This window comes from Prunus dulcis, chromosome 3 (genome assembly GCF_902201215.1).
Source record: "Prunus dulcis chromosome 3, ALMONDv2, whole genome shotgun sequence".
NCBI lineage: Eukaryota > Viridiplantae > Streptophyta > Magnoliopsida > Rosales > Rosaceae > Prunus > Prunus dulcis.
The window spans coordinates 15,467,347-15,486,520 of NC_047652.1; the positions used below are offsets into that span (position 1 = coordinate 15,467,347).

Sequence of the window (19,174 nt, forward strand, 5' to 3'; positions counted from 1 at the left end):
TAAGCTCGGAAGAGGACCTGAGATTTTGTTCCACTGAAGCTCTAAACGCTCTAGTTTAGTGAGGTTTTGGAGGCTTAGAGGAAGCGTACCTTCAAGATTGAGGTGACCCAGTTGGATCCGAGTCACCCTTTTGTCATCGGACCAGCCAACATGGCTCCACTTGCGGGGGTCAGGGTCGGACCATCCGAGAGATTCAGATGGGTTGAGGCTCTTCTTGAGATCCAGCATTACTGAAGCATCATTGCTCGAACTTAGTTGAGAGTTGGCACACAGCAAAAATGAAGAAAACCCAGCAAGGAAAATAGTTAAAAGCTTGAACCCAAAATGTGTTTTCTTCTTCATCTTGAAACAACTACACAATCACAGAGAGAGAGAGAGAGAGAGAGAGAGAGAGAGAGAGAGAGGGTTTTGTACAAAGTATTGCAGAAAGGTGTAAACTTTCAAGAAGTTGGTTCCATATTATTCCAAATGATCAGGAGATCGATAGAGAGAAAGAGGGGGCTCATTACATTGTTGAAGGAAAGTTAGAATCTTTGAGTAGAATGGTGATGGAGAGCAGAGAGAAAGAAAGTGTGCAGTGAACAGAGAAGCTTTTTTTAGCAAGAGGGGAAGACTGTCTGGCTTGCACATGGGGAGTGAGGACCACATGGGAGTCTCTGAATTGGGAAAGGGTGGGGGGGCTTAAAAAAGGCTGTCAATGACAGAGTAAAAAGGCTGGAAATGAGTCATGAATGGAGTGGGTTTTTGATACCTGGTCCATCAGTCCATTGGGGGTCAAGTTGGCCTTACAATATGCATAAATAAATAATAATAAAAGTTTATTCGTGAACATTTACTAAAAAAAATTATTAAGAAAAATTGTGTCAATATTAATTAATTATTTATTTATATATAAGCGATATTTTAAGAGAGAAAATATCTTTATTATTATGATAAGGAGATAAATACTCTTAACAACTTAAGTAACTAACTGTAGAGCCCTTAGACGATTACCTTACTAATTATTATTTTTGTATGTTTAGACTTGGAGTATATCTTCTTCTACGTCTCTCCTATCCCATGCACAGGTTGAGTGCCAGAATGAAACCATCCAGATAGAGTCGAAATGAGTAGAGGAGGAGAACATGCACATGGCCTGTTTTTATTATTTTGTGTATGGAAAGCATCAAATCATTTTTATATGAAAAAATATGTCACATCCACAAACTTTTTAAATTTTATGGATTAATCATTTTATTAGTTCTTGAACTTTAAACTGATTTGCATTTGAGTACCTCAATTTTCAAAATGGTTCTCGTGGTCCTTTTACTTTAGTTTTGTTTGAACAAATGATCATGCCGTCAATTTTGTTAACTTTTTCTGTAAATGCAGCGGAAAAATGGTATTTTTATATTAAATATTATATAAGCTTTTCCTGAGCTTATATAAGTTTGGTTGAAATTGCTTTATTTGTGAGCTTTTCATGTATATGCTTATTTTAACATGAAATATTATATAAGTATTCATATAGAGCCTATTTAGAGAGAAAAATTTAAAACTAGTCATTTGTATTTTTCTAATTGGTTCTTAGAAAATTTTAACACACTAAGAACTAATTAAAAAATAACAAGTGGCTAATTTTGGATTTTTTTTTCCTTTACAAATAGGCTTTAGTGGATGAAGTCAGGGGCCTTTTTAATCGTTTTGATCATATTTCTTGCCACTTTACACCTCATGAGTGTAACTAGGTTGTTCATCTATTGGCTAAGCAGGCGCTCCTGTCTCAGGACTTTCAAGTGTGGTTAGAGGACGGTCCTCTACGGATTTCTGATGTTTTAGCCAATGACAAATTATTTACTTAATTTTATTTTATACTGGATGTGATGTAGTGGTACTCTTTTTCCTTGACCGGATTTTTCTTCATTTGGGGGTTTTTAAAGGCAAGATTTTAATGAGGCCACACTTGTTACATCACTAAAGTCCAGTCTTCTTCTTATACTTTGACATTGTTGTTGCAATGAAGTTATCTCTCTTTGATCCAAAAAAAAAAACTTTATATGAGTATTTGTATAATATGTCATGTAAAAATATATATATTTTAATTACTAAAAACCTATTTATTTATTGGCCAATTGCCTACTTGGTAAACCACCTGATGAAATGTCACTAGTATTGCAATTCAAGAAAAAAATTGTAAAAATGTAAAAAATATAATATTTAATTGTTGACAGTTGATTCGAATTCTGAGGAACTTTTATTTAGTTGTGAGCTGGTGTAATGACTTTCGTTGGGCCCTAATTGGTTACTTCTTGGACTGGTTCGGCCTGTTGTTCTATATTTTAGGTTTGGGCTCTTGAACTAAGACATGAACACCAAGTTCAACAATTCTCAAGAATTCTATAGTGAGCTTTATCTAATACTCTATTTTTTAATCGTTGAATCAATTTAGTTAACAGTTAGAAAAAAATTGGTTAGTTTGATCCAACGATCGGATTAAGAGATGGTACATTAAAAAAAACCCGTTCTAAAGTCTGCAATTTTTTTGTTTTTAATGTGGAAATTATGAACGTATACAAAAGAGTCCTACGGTAATAGTCTCTAACCCCAATCCCCCAATAATTCAAGCATGTTTCATGGTGGGACGAAGCAGAGGAGCTTCAGGTGGAAGAACCCACCTATAACGTATCGGTAATATGTTTGTACATTTTGTTATTGATATGTTGTTAACAATAATATCGACACTTTATCAATATTATATTGAGAGTTCGTCAAAAATTAAAAAAGGAGACAGACAGAGAAAAAGATTATTACTCGCTGCTGCAATAACCATGAGGACAACCAAGCAAACCAATTTGAGTGAAGCTTTAGTCATCTTGCTGGAAGCTGTAGTTGGGGCTCTAATTATGGGGCCAGATTTATAGGTTTTAATTTCTCTGCCGACGTTAATGGCATCTTAAAACAATAATCAGCTTCAGTTGTCACCAGCACATCTCTTCTGTATTTGCTCTCTAAACTAATTGCAACTAGATACAAGAGATATCTTTAACTATTTGTAACAAGACTTTACTAACCTTTTTTTTTTGAGACTGAAGACGAGACCTCAACTAACAAAATTTGACTTTCTCACAAACTGCTGACTGTTGGCTTTGGAAGGTGTTTGCAAGCAATGTTTGGGACTGCTTCTTTAGGAAGCACTTCAGTTCATAAACGCTTTTAATAAAAGCAGTTTTATTATAAAGTTGTTGAAAATTTCAAAAAAAATCGAAGTGCTCTTTCTTAAGAAGCACATGACAGTTGCTTCTCCAGAAAGCATTTTTATGGCCCATACACGCTTCTAAATTTTTTTGTCAAACGCCACATTTAGCCTTTCAAGAAGCACTCTCAAACTGACAATTAGTCTCACATTGAAAAACTAGAGTTCCTAAATAAATGGCTTGTGGAAACTGATTGTTGTTCCGCCAACACTGACTAGGCCCATGTGTCCAAGTCTCACCGTCGGCCTCGGAGTCCGCCTCAAATATATTTTCCTCTTCCTTTCTTTCCCTAACCATATCTCATCAACTTATTCTTTTCTTCCTCTCTCAGCCATCACCACCGCAGACCCTGCCACCCGGAGGACTGCCCTAATGCCTCATGATGCCGCCACCAAAGACTTATGCAGCCTCCCTCATGAATTCCTTGCCTTTCACTACAAAAAATAGTCCAAATGGGGACTCTCTTTTTAAAACGGACATATAAACAGTCTCATTCTTTTTGAAATGGAAACTGTTTTTCAGATCAGTATGAGTAAATATAATTCCTACTGTCATCCGTGTGCTTTGTTTAAAAAAAGTTATATGAGCTTTATTTATTTACTACATTAACTGCAGCAAGGAGGACTTATATTCTGATTTCAGACAAGAATCACAACTCTTCAGAACAATTATGTCTGTTAATTCAAAATTTAAAAATTAAATTCGAATTAACACTTATAGAAATTATTAATTTCTTGTTAAACACAATTGAAGACAAAAGCCAAGGGCATGGGCTAAAGTCAAGCCCACTTCCGAGCCCATTCAAAGTTGATAAGAAAGAAAGATAAATCGTTATAAAGTGTTGAGTGATTTTGTATTTTTCCACGTGGGACTCTATTTTTCTATTAACTACCAACAATTGTCGCCTGCATATTGTTGGTGAATCCCAACTTCTGTAATTCATCAATAGTGTGGAGTCACTCATGCGCTTGTGGATGACTATATTCCTAACATTTTTTTATATTGAAAAGAGGACACAAATTAGAAGAGTTCCCCCTAACTAAATTGAAAAACAAAACCCACACACCGTAAATCCTAACAATTTCAAGTGGTAACAGCTAGTACTTATCTAAAAAGATGAGTTGAGTTGACACAAAATTTCAGGATTTCCACATGGTTATTCCAGTCCCATGTGCATAAGCATTGTATTAAATCGATCTTCCTTTTGTTAGTTATAATATGATTTAGGTGATTCAAGCTGTTTTATATCAATTGGTTGGTTTTGACTTTGGGGTCTATATTGCTCCTTCGGTGAGCTATTGGGCAGTATTGACCACGGCTTACCATGTTATGCGGATCTAGGCATGCACGTTGTTGCAATTTGCAAAGGTCAAAAGTGTATCTATGCTTCGAAATCTCCATTTCTTAATCTTCAGTTTGTATATGTTTGTTTGAGAACTCTCTCTCTCTCTCTCTCTCTCTCTCTCTCTCCATGGACATGGTAAAGAGATCTGGATTATTGGAGCACAATTAGCATGGATCGAGTTGGAATCCATTGAGCTTCACCCAAAATTGACCATGTTACAGTTATATGATGATATCCTCACACTAATCACAAATTGTATCACTCCTTGAATCCATCAGGGAGATAACGATATCCGAAATTCAAGCATGTTTCATGGTGGGACGAAGCAGAGGAGCTTCAGGTGGAAGAACCCACCTAAAGCACCCTAAAGATCCTTAAGCTTGCACACCCTTAAGAAACAAGCTGGCTTATGTTTCTTTTAAGAACGAAATTTGCGAAAAGCAGTCTTGCACGTATTTGTAAATACATTAAATGGCCAAATTTCTGAGTCTATGCATTCTGCAAGGAATTAATTCCACAAACTTCATGCCCAGAAAATTATAAAAACAAGATCACTGGTTTTCACTCTACATATATGATGAAGAACCCAGCACAAACAACTAACTATTCCCTAATTTAGAAACAAAGATCACTGGTTTTCATCATGAGCGCTTGGTCAACATTTGGAGTTTGTGTGGTACGCCGTCCCCCTTTCATTATACAAGCAATAAATTTCTTCACTTACAATAACAGTATGGCCAACATGTTGGATCGCACTCCTCCGAAAGCAAGTGATGGGGAGCATCCAGCTCTACAGGCTCTAGCTTTCTGGATTCCATGACGACTTGGTCTAGTTTTTGACCTTCGGCTCTCGTAGGCAAACCTGCAACTCACCACACATACTCTTTAAGGAAACAACAAAATGACATTATTATAAAAATTTAGAAAGAGGTTTACGATTTTTTTAGCATAATAATGTCATAAATTCTCAGTACAAGGCATTGGTCCTTTTGTTAATGGATGAATTTTGTATAACGTATCGATAATACGTTTTGTTATTGACATGTTGTCAACAATACATCGACACCTTATCAATACCATATTGGGAGTTCGTGCTTCCGAAATAAAAGAGGGAGACAGAAACAGAGATAAAGATTATTACTCGCTGCTGCAATAACCAGGAGGACAACCAAGCAAACCAATTTGAGTGAAGCTTTAGTCATCTTGCTGGAAGCTGTAGTTGGGGCTCTAATTATGGGGCCAGATTTATAGGTTTTAATTTGTCTGCTGACGTTAATGGCATCTTAAAACGATAATCAGCTTCAGTTGTCACCAGCACATCTCTTTTGTATTTGCTCTCTAAACTAATTGCAACTAGTTACAAGAGATATGTTTAACTATTTGAAAACAAGACTTTGACCTTTTTTTTTTTTTGGACTGAAGACGAGACCTCAACTAACAAAATTTGACTTTCTCACAAACTGCTGACTGTTGGCTTTGCAAGGTGTTTGCAAGCAATGTGTGGGACTGTTTTTTTATGACGCACTTATGTTCATAAATGATTTTAATAAAAGAGCTTTTATTATAAAGTTGTTGAAAATTTCAAAAAAAATCAAATGGCCAGGTGCTTATTCAGAAAGCGTTTTTATGGCCCAGAAACACTTCTAAACTTTTTTGTCAAATGTTGTTAAAAGCGCTTTTAGCCTTTCGAGAAGCACTTCCAAATAGGCCATTGGTCCCACATGGAAAACTAGAGTTCCCTTGAGCTCTTTATAAGACCTAGTCATAAATGTAGATTAGTTTGGGTTGGGCCATATATTTAATTAATTAAAAAATGAGCCTTTATAATTTTCTCAAGATAATCATTTTCTCAAGATAATTTTTGGTGGCTTTTATTCATTACACATCAAATAAGAAAACTTGATTTTATGGGATTTTAGTATAAAGTATATATTGACTTAATGAGCCATCATTTTTAGCCTAAATCGTATTTTTCACTAAAACCGATTTTTCATATTTTGATTTGGTGAGAATTCGATTTTTTAGTATTTTTATTTGAATCCAAATATGGGGTACTTCCTTATTTACATTATAAACTTAAGTAAATTGAGTAATATAAAAATAAATGAAAATAGAAATAAGGTAATTTGAACACCACCACCAGGTGAACAAAAGGGCAATTTAAAGCACCTACAATAGTTTTTCCAGCGAGGGGAGGTGCAACCGCAACCCCTTATGCCTTAATAGTTCCGCCACTGATTATTGTTGTTCCGCCAACACTCACTAGGCCCATGTGTCCAAGTCTCACTGTTGGCCTCGGACTCCTCCAATATATTTTCCTCTTCCTTTCTTCCTCTCTCGGCCATCACCACCGCAAACCCTGCCACCCGGAGGACTGGCCTAATGCCTCATGATGCCACCACCAAAGACTTATATGCAACCTCTCCCTCATGAATTCCTTGCCTTTCACTACAAAAAATAGTCCTAATGGGGACTCTCTTTTAAAAACGGATATATAACAGTCTCATTCTTTTTTGAAATGGAAACTGTTTTTCAGATCAGTATGAGTAAATATAATTGCTACTGTCATCCGTGTGCTTTTCAGATCAACTAGTACTTATCTAAAAAGATGAATTGAGTTGACACAAAATTTCAGGATTTCCACATGGTTATTCCAGTCCCATGTGCATAAGCATTGTATTAAATCGATCTTCCTTTTGTTAGTTATAATATGATTTAGGTGATTCAAGTTGTTTTATATCCATTGGTTGGTTTTGACTTTGGGGCCTCTATTGCTCCTTCGGTGCGCTATTGGGCAGTGTTGACCACGATTTACCATGTTATGAGGATCTAGGCATGCACGTTGTTGCAAAGGTCAAAAGTGTATCTATGCTTCGAAATCTCCATGTCTTAGCCTTCAATTGTTTGCATATGTTTGTTTGTGTACTCTCTCTCTCTCTCTCTCTCTCTCTCTCTCTCTCTCTCTCTCTCTCCATGGACATGGATCGCGTTGGAATCCATTGAGCTTCAACCAAAATTGACCATGTTCAAGTTCCCTGATACTAACTTCAACAGTACACAATTCCTTACAGTTATATGACGATAACCTCACACTAATCACAAATTGTATACCCCTTGAATCCATCAAGGAGATAGAGATATTCCGAATGCATTCAAATATAGCGATATTCTAAAATCGAACTAAGAATAACTTACTGATTTATTTGTAATGGACATTTGTCTCAATATTAAAAAAAATAAGTGTAATCTTGGCATTCGTTTACTATTTAATGAAAAAGAAAACAATAATGATATAAGATTGATCATTAAATTAATTAATTTTTTAGTATCTTGTGCTAGCATATATAAATTACTAATGGGCTGCCACTACTTACAACCATTTATGTAAGTTGACTTTCTCCCTCTCTTTTTTATATTTTTTCTCTTGGCAAAGTCAGTTGATTTTCATTTGTCCATTCTACATATTAGTTCCTTCTTATAATATTTTGCACTGTCAATGAACCTAATCGCTTCTTCCTCACTATATTATTTTGAAAACTACTGATATTTTAATTACAATATCTCATCATAAATTGTTCTTTCTGAAAAATGGAAGTAATTAATATCTTATATGCTCTAGAGAAGACTATAGGATCGCAAGTGCCAACAATACATTAACTACATGTAGTTTTTTTAAAAGTCGAAAAGCGATAGTATTTTATTCGAGGAGAAGAATGAAACAAGTACAAAAATCGGGCTATTTCATTTAGTTGTATAAATCCAATACGCATATAGTTTGGTACCTCATACCATTTCTTTGTTCTCACTCCATCTCTTTGCTTCATCTCTAAGTGGCCTGAACAAACAAAGACAGCACAAACACCAATGGCCTCGGATTCCCCCCTTCAATCCAAGTCTCCCTACACCTCAAATATCTTCTTCCTTTTTCTTCTCCTCTCAACAAATCTCCTTACTTTGTTCTTTTCCTCTTCCTTTTCCATCTGCTCTCTCAAATCTCTCTCCACCGCAGCAACCACCGCTGACCTTGCAACCCCAACCACGGGATTAAACCTCCCGGAGGCCCCTACAGAAGACACATCCGATCTCCCGCCGGAATTCCTTGCCTTTGCATCCGGACAACTCCTCCCATTTGGCTACAACATCAACTTTGACTCCAACACCATTTACCCAGCAGTTGGTCAAGCTTGCACACTCTTCCCCGATCTCCTCAGCCGCTTCATGTCCTACAAAGTCAACGGGTCGTGTCCGGATGACGAGTTTTTAGCCCAAAGGCTCCTCCTCAAGGGCTGTGAGCCCTTACCCCGCCGCCGCTGTCGGCCCGCCTCAAATGCTAACTATGTGGAACCCTATCCTCTTCCCAAAAGCTTGTGGTCCACACCATCCGACTCCTCAGTCGTATGGACGGCTTACAAATGCAAAAACTACAACTGCCTCGTCAACAGAAAGAAAAACCATAAGGGTTTTGACGACTGCATAGACTGCTTTGACCTCCAAGGAAATGAGAAGACTCGGTGGGGAAAAGGCAAAGGAGGAGGGCTAGACTTCGGGGTGGATGAAGTCTTGGGGTTCAAGAAACCCGGGACGATACGAATCGGGCTGGACATTGGCGGCGGAGTGGCTACATTCGCTGTGAGGATGAGAGAAAGGAACGTCACAATTGTAACAACTTCAATGAACTTGAACGGTCCTTTTAACAGCTTCATAGCTTCAAGAGGGGTTGTGCCTTTGTACATAAGCATTTCACAGAGACTGCCTTTTTTCGATAACACTTTGGATATTGTGCATTCAATGCACGTTTTGAGTAATTGGATACCGACGACGTTGCTTCATTTTGCGGTGTTTGATATCTACAGAATCCTTAGGCCTGGGGGGTTGTTTTGGCTTGACCATTTTTTCTGTGTAGGTGAGCAGTTGGAAGAGGTCTATGGACCGCTCATTGAGAGCGTTGGGTTCAAGAAATTGAAGTGGGTTGTCGGGAGGAAGCTTGATCGTGGGCCGGAGCGACGGGAGATGTACCTTTCGGCTTTGCTGGAGAAGCCATTGAAGAATTCTTGGTGATTAATTTGTTAACAAAGAGAGAAAAAAAAAAAAAAAAAGCCTTGGCCGGCTTTTGTTTGTGTAAGGGTTTTGTTTTCGTTTGGTCGTTTTCAATTAATTACATAGAAGAATATTGGAGACTGAGATATGAGAGATGTGAAGGAGAAAAGGGAAGAACACACATTTTATACAATGACGTATTCTTAAATTCCAACATCCCTAATATGCATATGTTTGCACGAAGAAATTAATTTTACTCTAACCAAAATTAGGGATTTTAGGAATGTGAAAAAGAATTTCTCATTTGATTGGAGATCATATTCCCAACAACATATTGCACCTAGTATTAGAATGTGAGCATCATGTCCTTTTCTCTCTCAATCTAAACGAAAGATTATAGAATAATATGGTAGTACGGCCACGTAATATATTATTCCCTTTATTAGAATTTGTAAGTTGTTGTATTTTGGGGACATGAAACCCAATAGATAAATAAATAAATCTTTGTGTGGCCCTAAAAAAAATGACTAGCCCGCCATGTCATCAACATGGACCAGCACACATAGGCTGCATTTGGATTAAAGTAAATTTGATATAAAAAAATTTAGGAATTTTTTTTTTTTTGGGTCAAGGTTCAATTTTCTAAAAAAATTTAAAAAGTATTAGATTGAATGTATTTTGATAACTAGATGGAGTACATTTAAAATGAATATGAAATAACTAAAACGCAATGAATATTTTAAAATTTATTTTCCTTTTATTCAAATCATGAAATTATGTAAATTCCTAATATTGGGTTTAAAATCCCAGATTCCCAGCCAGGCAAGCATCTTGAGGATGCATGAACTATCAGACAAGTTTCCAAACTGTCACATTTATGTCCAAATTTCGTGAATTACGATTTTGTCCTCTTCGAAGGCAATTTCCAGGTGGACCTGAGGTTGGATAAATATAAATATATATATATATATATATTCTTATAGAAAATTAATAAAATCAATACGTTGTAATTGTGAAAATATTAAAAAAGAATGCATGCATATATAACACTTCTGGCCTACAACCTGGAAAAAAGAAGAAGAAAAAGTAACTTTTTCTTGGCCATATGCAACCCCTCGATTTCATCGACCAGTCAACAAAAAAAGAAAACTAGAAGCTGTTACATTCTAAACATGAACTCTTCCCTAATAATATTAAGTAGACAAGTTTTCCTAATTGTTTTCTTCTTCTTCTTCTTCTTCTCTTCCCATTCTTCCTACTTGTTTGATCCCTTTTTTTCATGATTTGAAGTGAAGGATGAGTTCATCTGCGTTTAGTTTAATGCAAGAGGTACGGGACCACAAATTAATATTGCATTTCCTTTGTCTTTGTTCTTTGCCTTGATTGTGTTTCTTTATGCATTTGAACTCAAAGTTAATCTTGTAGTTTATGCTATACTTAGTCAGCAGACGAGCTAATTAATTATATGTCTTATTCCCATCTACTTGTTCGTACCACAGGATTGGGCTAGTTGTGGAACTAGCTTCTCCAACATATATATGGTTGTGTATATTTTACTCTTGTATGTATTAGAATGGGACAATCTAACCTAGAATCAATTAACAATGGGTTGAGGGCTTCAAATCTTTTAAACTATTAGGCAAGGCTTCCCTTTCTCAGTGTCAGATCAACACACAATACACTTGATGTTGAGTTAGTTACTCAAGTCAAATAAGTGGACGATATATATATTATTGGGTGAAATGAAAGCATGTGTGGCTGTTATGGTCAATATGTGAATAACGTGTTCTGATACCATATTAGAATATAAGCATTGAGCCCTGAAAATGAATGAGAGGGTGCACGATCTTTTAAACTATTGAGAAAGACTTCCCTTTTCCATTGTGGGACATATACTCAAAATCTTGATCACACTCCACACAAACTCTCTTGTACTGATGAGCTATTAGTAGCCTCTTGCAAACATTACTTTGTAAATTTAAACTGTTGAAGATTGTAAGAGTATCACACTAAAAACTTGAAAAAATGAAAATTACAATATCTAAGTTTGTACTCCAACTAGTAATAATAATGAGGCATTTTGTAATAAAAAACATCATATATATATATATATATATGTTGGGCTACACATGTGGTTAAGTTAAAAATAATATTGATATTAGTAGTAATAGACCGTTGGTTATGAAATCTCAACCTCAATGAGTAATAAGAGGCAGAAAAAACAGTTAATTACTTTTGAATGCAATCATCTTCCACTACATGCATTGAATCTCTAGATTAGATTAATAGGTAGGATCAAGCTAGTACAAAAAGGAATGTATGAAATGTAAATAGCTATAATCCTCCAAATAATAACCAGTACCCTCTTATTGAGGGATTTATTTGAGGGATATTTTGTAAGATTCACTATAAATTTTATTTTAACGACCTGAACTCTATTTTTCATGTCTTCATTCATAAATTATCTTTGCAACAAATTAGGCAAATTGAAAACCATTAAGACATCTAGTTGTGAACAACAAAATAAATGAATACGGTGCTTTAAGAAAATATTAAAATGAAAAAAATTAATTGAAATTGAAAGGTCAAATGGCTTTAGATTCAAACGATTTTTACCGAAGATGCAAAGTGGGCTCACAAGAGTCCCTCAAATATTATTTGATGGATCCCTCCGTTAAAGCTTTTATTTTAATATTATTATTTAAAAGATAGATTTTCATATTGGAATTCCCCCATATTATAAGAAACCACAATAAGTTATAATCAAAATAAAACTTAAAAAATATAGAAATTAAATTGTAACTGCCCAAATGTGAAAAAACGAAAACAAAAAATTGGGCATTACGAAGATGAAATGATAAGGGAAGCTATTGCTAGAGGAGTAAAGAGATAAAGAAAGCGATGGTAGCTATTATAGGAAGAATAATGTTACTCTTATCACATTCTCATACCATCTTATGTGGCAAATGATGTGGACAACCACATCAATTAAAATTAATTTAACACTTTCTTTTCTTTTATGATTTATTGACATTTTTTAATTGATATGACTGTCCACTTTATGTACCACTTCTTTTAAATAGTAGTATAGATGCTAACGAGATCTAGTCCAGTGGAAAATGACATTGACTTGCAAACCAGTGGTCTCAAGTTCAAAGCACCTTTATAGTATGTATGTAAGAAACTCCCCTCCCCCTTGTAGTTTAGACTATTGTTTGTATTTCAAAATAGTAGTATAGATTATATTATATTAAAATCTCATATTTTCTACAAGTTATTTAACCATCATATTAAGTATAAGAATCAAACGCCTAACCATTTTAAAGACTGGGGCTCGTTTTGATCGTGGATTGAACTTTTTGGGAATAAACTTCCCATGTCTAATCCCGCTAGATGGGAATCGAAGATGTTCATTCCCATGTTTGGAAATGCTTGGAAATGAGGACTAGGAAATTTAACTTTTTCTCATTCCCATGTTTGGTTAGTGGAGTATTAGGAATGAAAAGTTTGTTCGGTTTTCCAACAATACTCTTGATTTTTTTTTTTATTAAAAGTTATTAATATGAAAAGTTTTTTAAGGGTCAAAATTGGTATTTAAAATTAATAACACGGGTAAGTTAGACCAAAAAAACTGAATTAAATGATTTCCCAATCCCAGGCTGAGGGGGTGGGGATGGGGAGTTTCTCAAAGTGAGCTAATGGTATGAAATTTCTCCTACATGGGAAGTCCATATACATGAGTCCATAATTACATTTCCAAGAATACACTTACCAAATATGGGAATGCAATTTAAAATCCATTCCCAAGCTCCTACACCTTGAACCAAACGGGTAACGCTTTTCTCGACCAACAAATACACGACAATTTGGGAGACGTGGGTTACACCAGTTAGCCAAGAAAGTCAACATGCCCTCTTGCACTCAAATTTGAGTCCCCCTCCCAGTAAATTAGATTAATTTAGAGTAATTTTCACTATTGCTTGTATAAAACACATACACACACACACACACACGACAATTTCACTCTGAGTTGTAAATGCTGAAGTATTTCATCGCAAAGGATTTTTAAAAATGTGAGAATATATCTTGCCACGATATGGGATGGAATTTTCACATGATCACCTAAAACACTTGTTGGTGACGAAAGTTTAACTGTTACAATAAAATCATGTTTAGTTATCAGAAATGAGAGAAATCATGAATTGAGGAACTTAGCAATAGAGGAATTAATGATTTGGAATCGAATCAACTACTTCCCCTAGATCTCATTCATGATTTGGAGTGGGTTTGATTATGGATTTTAATGTGGAACCATATAACCTTAGGGAGATCAGGAAATGGAATCATTCCAATACCGATGTGTTAGTAAACACATTAGAAGCAAGAATAGGAATCATCCAATACCCATTCTTGATATTGTAGTTATTTTCATCTATAGGGAAAAATTTCACTCACATGTTTACTTACAAGCAATGGAGGAAGTCATGAATTGGGGAACTTAAGAATAAGGGAATGTAGATTTGGAATCGGATAAACGTCTCCCCCTACTTGATCTAATTCCTTGTTTTGAGGGTATTTGATTACGATTTTTAACATAGAACTCACATAGTTTTTTATTCCTTATGTTTAAGTAACCGCATGAGAAGTAAGGAATTTGAATCATTCCAATATCCATGTGTTAATAAACATACAATTTCTAATACTCGTTTCTAATAAATAAACGTGAATATAGTTAATGAAGGTATCACTCATTTGGCAATGAAACAAAAATTTTGTCCCCAAAATATGAGCAATTATTATTATTATTTTTTAATTGATAAAATGCACAATAACTTTTAGTTGATCTTTTGTGGGGTTTTGTTCATCTCTCTTTGGGTTGCATACTTCATTCTAATGAGTTATTTTCTGTGATGGTTTCAACTGAGTTTGCTTGCTGCTCGTGATTGGGGTCATGTTTGGCTGGAGAGTGACAACACAGTCTGCTCTTTCTTGTCTTTAGTGCAAAATATCTTTATCCCAATTTGGGGCATGATGTCTTGCAAACTTGGCTTCCTTTCTTCATTAATAAACTCATGCCCTTGATTTCTAACTAGATAAAAATAAAACAAAAACAATAAAAAATTCTTGTTGTAAATTAGGCTCCCATTTGTTGTATACCGCTCTAAATGAATTGATTATTATATTCTCTTGTATAAATTGTGTGACTTTCAAGCATATCGCACTTTGTAGGTTGAAGCAGCAGTTCCCAGTGGAAATCAAAAGCCAGAATGGCTTGAATCATTTTTAGGAAAAACCTTCTTTGACGACTGTTTAGCTCATCCTATACGCAAGAATGAGTTGAATAAATACTGTATCAATTGTAACAAGTCAGCTTGCCAGTACTGCATGGCTTCAGGTGCTCATCGCCTGCACAGAATATTGAAAATTTACAGGCACGTCTATAGGGATGTTGTCTCACTTGCTGCCATGGAAAAGTATATTGATTGTTCCCAAATTCAGGTACATTTGAGTTCATGTATATATTATATATTCTGTGCTGTGCTGTGCTGTGCTGTGCTGTGCATTCCCTTTTCAAAATTATTGCTTGTGTTGTTTTCCTTCTTTTCATTCTGGTTTTCTTTCAGCCATATAGATGCAACAAGCGATTGGTTATATCTCTAAGTCCTCTCCCCCACTCCGGCTCGATATCCAACATTGGGGCAGCATGTGAGACCTGTAGAAGAAGATTAACTGAACCAGAGCTCTTTCGCTATTGCTGTATTGCTTGCAAGGAAATTATCTGACTGCAGTTTATATATATTTTTTCTGTGTATATTTATGTTATTATATTGGTTTCATTTTACGTTTGACTCAATTTGTTTAGAATTTATGCTAAAACTTCAGGTTGTAGCGTTTTCAAGGAAGGCCAGCGACTCAGATCCTCCATTTCTTACCGTCCAGAATATAGACAAGGACAAGCAGAAGAGGGTTCTGTCACCTGAAAAATGTTCACGCAAAAGAAAGGGAAAACCTTTCAGAGCTCCCCTTTTCTAAAAGCCGTACGTGAGTTCACTTGCTTCATGTTTAAAAACCCAAGTAAATCACTTTTTGCAATCATATAATTAATTTAACAATGAAAATTTTTCTCAGTCAAACGTGCTTTCTTGTTTCTTTCAGCTCTTTTTTCAATCTCTCATATCTAGAATAGCATGGAAGGCTTCTTCAAGAACTGTACAAATGCAGCATCACCAGACAGCCTGACTCTGTGTGTGGAAGTGAGAGAGAGAGAGAGGGAGAGAGATGAGCATGACTCAAAAGAATTCTTTATTATTGGCTTTATCTGTCCAAAAGAATGAACTCGAATCCGAAATTTACAATTGCTATTTTCGAAGCAACAAAGATTAGCAAATCTATATGCATTTCCCTCTTCTAGTTATTCAGTGTGTGCAGAAAATAGAAAAAGCATCAGAACAGTCAAATCTAAGACAAGGTTCAAATTTAGGCGGCACCAGTGAAACACAACATGCTGAGCACACAAACAGTGGAGGAACAGTATCAGCATCCTCAATTCCACAGCAGCGTGTATGCTGCCACACCTCGCAGATGTCGCATGCCACCATCCTCTCCCCATCATCATCTCTAGCTCCACACTCACATCTCACCATCCAAGTGTCTGATCCACCTTCATACCTCAAAGGCGTGTCTAAATCTATCCCAGTTCCTCTCACACCAACTTCTGCTCCAGATTGAACTACTCCAAAAAGTACTTCCATATCCTCCATTTCATCCAACCCTTCAATTCCCTTGACCACAAACCGTTCTGTGATACAATAAGTATCCCTCAGTGCGGTCTCAGCTGCTAGCTTTAGCTCTCCAATGGTTGCATACAGTGGCATTACTACTATCTCACCAGGTGGCAGCTCTCTCTTGAACTCAATGTCCATGTCCATCGAACTGGGCAAGAGTTGGCAAATGAATGTCAACAACTGTTCTTCCTCATCCCTAAATGAACATTCCTTTACGAAGTGTTTGGTGTCCAATATTGCTTGAGTAGCCAACTCCACCAACTCCGATTCTGGGTATCCCAATAGCACATGCTCATACAGATAAAGCACATCGTTGTAAACATCAACTCCAGGAACTAGAGATGCTGATGGAAGGGACTGAGGAAGTACCTCATTTTCAGGTTGAGAGACCTTAACTCCATCTGTAAGATCATGAACTGTGTACTCCAAAATCCGAGTTGTTGGGTTCACTGCACGGCAGACAATGTGATTCCCAACAATCACATTGCTCAGTGATTTCAGCACATAATCCAACAAACCTGTATCTCCAATATGTAATCTAGCTGTATCTCGCACATCTTGCCGGGTCATCCCACCATGACTAAAGTCTCTCTCTTTCTTTTCTTGCAATGCATTCACAATCACATCTGCCGCAAACTCTAATCTTCTCTGAGGCCATCTGCTATCCATGTGAGCAATAACAGTAGTGAACTTCCTATACCTCACAGACTTTTCCTTCATCATCAGGGGCTTAATCTGGTGGGCTGCTCTGGTTGCAGGTTTTGCAGTGGAAGATGAAAATGCAGAAGTGGCCATTAATGATTTCTTCTGTGCAGGAACACTAGCCTTGACAGTCAGCATAAACCTGAGAAGATCTTTGATGGTGATCAATTGTGTTTCACTCAAATTTTTGTAATAACGAATTATTTGTTTCAGTTCGTCACACTGGTCCATATCACTAAAAGCCTGGATGATCCTTTCAAGTTCTAATGAGCTCAGAATCTCAAGTGCTCTTTCATAATTGTGTTCTGTGACACCAAAGCTTCCATGGCTAAACCTGTATCCCCATCGACCAAACCAAGAATGCCCATATGCAATACCATGGAGAAGGCGAAGATCCATAGACCGCTTTTTGGAGACATCCTCAACAGTGATTTTCCTGCAAAATAGAAGAAAGCATCAAAACCAGTTCATTTATTTTCAATAATATAATTGCGAAATCAAGAAATGTAGGGTTTTCCTATTACCTGGTTCGAAGATTTGTGCAAACTCTGTCCCAAAGATCCATAATCTCTCTCCCACAGAGATGCTTAGAACCCCCTTCGAGTCCATTGACGCAGACCAAGTGAGCGTACCCATTACAGTGAATCAACCCATGCAATAGATGGGTCGGAAGATCACAGATGCCATCTTCCAAAGGCTTATGCCACTCATCATCCATTGGAATTATAATATGGTACTTTCGCTTCGAAACAAAATGATTACTCCAACCTAAACAAAAATAACATGTCATGTCCCAACCAGAGAAGAAGCTGAGTAGCTGAAGATAGAAGAATGGAGAAGCTGGAATGACAGTGCTATAGCAGAAAGGATAGAGTGCCGTGGAATGACTACACAAACAACTACCAGAGTGCTGTGAATAAAGAAACCCAAAGGTTCTGGCATTCGTTTTATAGAAAAGGGAAATGTAAGTCATTGAACATGGATGGAATGAAAGAATTAGGAATCATTTCTAGAGTTAGGGTTACAAACAAGTTCTCTAACTACATCCAGCAACCCTTATATGCTCTAGTCTGTGTCCTCATGCTTCAGTTGAAGTACGCAACAACAAAAAAATAGAGCAAAAAAGGTTTTCAGAAACAGCAAATTTTCAAGCAATATCCAATTCCCGGACCTCACACCAAAATAGCAGAAACCCACCGGAAAATAGAAAAACCAAGGGACAAAGGTAACGATAAGCAATTGTTGGAACATCAATGACCTTTCTAGCCCTAAACAAAAACTTGCAGAAACGCAATTGAGAAATCAAAGAGAAAACCACATTGGAACAGAGTAACCAGAGTTCTACAGCAGAAACCAACTTAAAAACCAAGGAATTGAGGAACATAAGCAATTCTGGTAACACCGATGACCAGAAACGTAAGGAATTGAGAAACATTCATATTGGAACAGAGAATTCGAGTTCTATAGCAGAAATCCACTTTACAAACCAGCAAATAAAGTAAAAGATAAGCAATTTCTGAAACACCAATGATGAATTCCTAACCTACTCAAAAATTTGAAAAAACCCAATTGAGAGAAATCGAAGAAACCAATCACATCAGAACAGAGAAATTCGAGTTCTACAGTAGAAACCGAAATGAAAAAAGAAGGAACAAAGTAAATCATGAGCAATTTTGGGACAAATGACCAATCCCTAACCGTGAACAAAAATTTGCAGAAACCCAAACGAGAAATCGAAGAAATAACCAAATTAGAAGAGAGAAATTCGAGTTCTAACCTGTGCAACGGCAGTGATCACAAAAGGGTCGTTCAGAGGTCTTCACATCTTCTTCAATGATGTAAAGAGGAACAACAAGGCTTCTGTTGTCATGCACAAGAAGAGTGCACCAAGTGGGCATGCCCTGGACACTGTAGTCTTCAAGCTCAGCACATTCTTGAAGAAAGAGACGAATGTTGTCTCGAAATGGACCATTTGGACCGATTGGGCAACCAGGGTCGCAAAACGAACTGAACCCATAAATCTTTGGCCTTCGCTTCCTCTTCTTGCAAGCTTCAAGGATTGGAATTGACAT

General features: G+C 36.5%; 4 protein-coding genes and 1 long non-coding RNA gene across 5 annotated transcripts in view; 2 read left to right on the top strand and 3 right to left on the bottom strand.

Moving 5' to 3' along the window:
• The window catches only part of LOC117621045 (receptor protein kinase TMK1), a 19,055-nt gene extending 18,385 nt beyond the window's left edge, over window positions 1-670 (bottom strand). Inside the window, exon 1 of the mRNA XM_034351304.1 lies at window positions 18-670. Within this exon, the coding sequence (XP_034207195.1) occupies window positions 18-342 (325 nt within the window). The 5' untranslated portion in view covers window positions 343-670. The remainder of the gene's footprint in view (window positions 1-17) is intronic.
• Window positions 671-5,031: 4,361 nt separating this feature from the next.
• LOC117623295 lies at window positions 5,032-5,840 on the bottom strand. Its single transcript, XR_004585108.1, has 2 exons — window positions 5,720-5,840; window positions 5,032-5,440 (listed from the first exon to the last, which is right to left on the bottom strand). It is a non-coding gene; the product is annotated as an uncharacterized LOC117623295 (long non-coding RNA).
• A 2,602-nt stretch (window positions 5,841-8,442) lies between these two features.
• Window positions 8,443-9,636, top strand: LOC117621842. The gene has a single exon (XM_034352387.1). The coding sequence runs from the start codon at window positions 8,443-8,445 to the stop codon at window positions 9,634-9,636; it is 1,194 nt and encodes a 397-aa protein (XP_034208278.1).
• A 1,252-nt stretch (window positions 9,637-10,888) lies between these two features.
• Window positions 10,889-15,596, top strand: LOC117621843. The gene is made up of 4 exons (XM_034352388.1): window positions 10,889-10,944; window positions 14,845-15,114; window positions 15,240-15,372; window positions 15,499-15,596. Exons 1-4 carry the CDS (start codon window positions 10,912-10,914, stop codon window positions 15,594-15,596), a joined length of 534 nt encoding a protein of 177 aa, XP_034208279.1. The 5' UTR covers window positions 10,889-10,911.
• Window positions 15,597-16,031: 435 nt separating this feature from the next.
• On the bottom strand, window positions 16,032-19,174 carry LOC117621845 (PHD finger protein MALE MEIOCYTE DEATH 1). Its single transcript, XM_034352389.1, has 3 exons — window positions 18,880-19,174; window positions 17,627-17,870; window positions 16,032-17,538 (listed from the first exon to the last, which is right to left on the bottom strand). The coding sequence occupies exons 1-3, from the start codon at window positions 19,172-19,174 to the stop codon at window positions 16,032-16,034; spliced, it is 2,046 nt and encodes a 681-aa protein (XP_034208280.1).

What these genes read in the sequence shown, in the direction of transcription:
- LOC117621842 (XM_034352387.1), top strand. Translation starts at nt 8,443, where the DNA reads ATGGCCTCGGATTCCCCCCTTCAATCCAAGTCTCCCTACACCTCAAAT.
- LOC117621843 (XM_034352388.1), top strand. Translation starts at nt 10,912, where the DNA reads ATGAGTTCATCTGCGTTTAGTTTAATGCAAGAG. An exon ending in CGTTTAGTTTAATGCAAGAG is followed by an intron (nt 10,945 to 14,844) that starts GTACGGGACCAC and finishes CGCACTTTGTAG; the next exon opens with GTTGAAGCAGCAGTTCCCAG. An exon ending in AGAGCTCTTTCGCTATTGCT is followed by an intron (nt 15,373 to 15,498) that starts GTATTGCTTGCA and finishes CTAAAACTTCAG; the next exon opens with GTTGTAGCGTTTTCAAGGAA.
- LOC117621845 (XM_034352389.1), bottom strand. Translation starts at nt 19,174, where the DNA reads ATGTCAATTCCAATCCTTGAAGCTTGCAAGAAGAGGAAGCGAAGGCCA. An exon ending in TGATCACTGCCGTTGCACAG is followed by an intron (nt 17,871 to 18,879) that starts GTTAGAACTCGA and finishes ATTTTTGTTTAG; the next exon opens with GTTGGAGTAATCATTTTGTT. An exon ending in TGCACAAATCTTCGAACCAG is followed by an intron (nt 17,539 to 17,626) that starts GTAATAGGAAAA and finishes TCTATTTTGCAG; the next exon opens with GAAAATCACTGTTGAGGATG.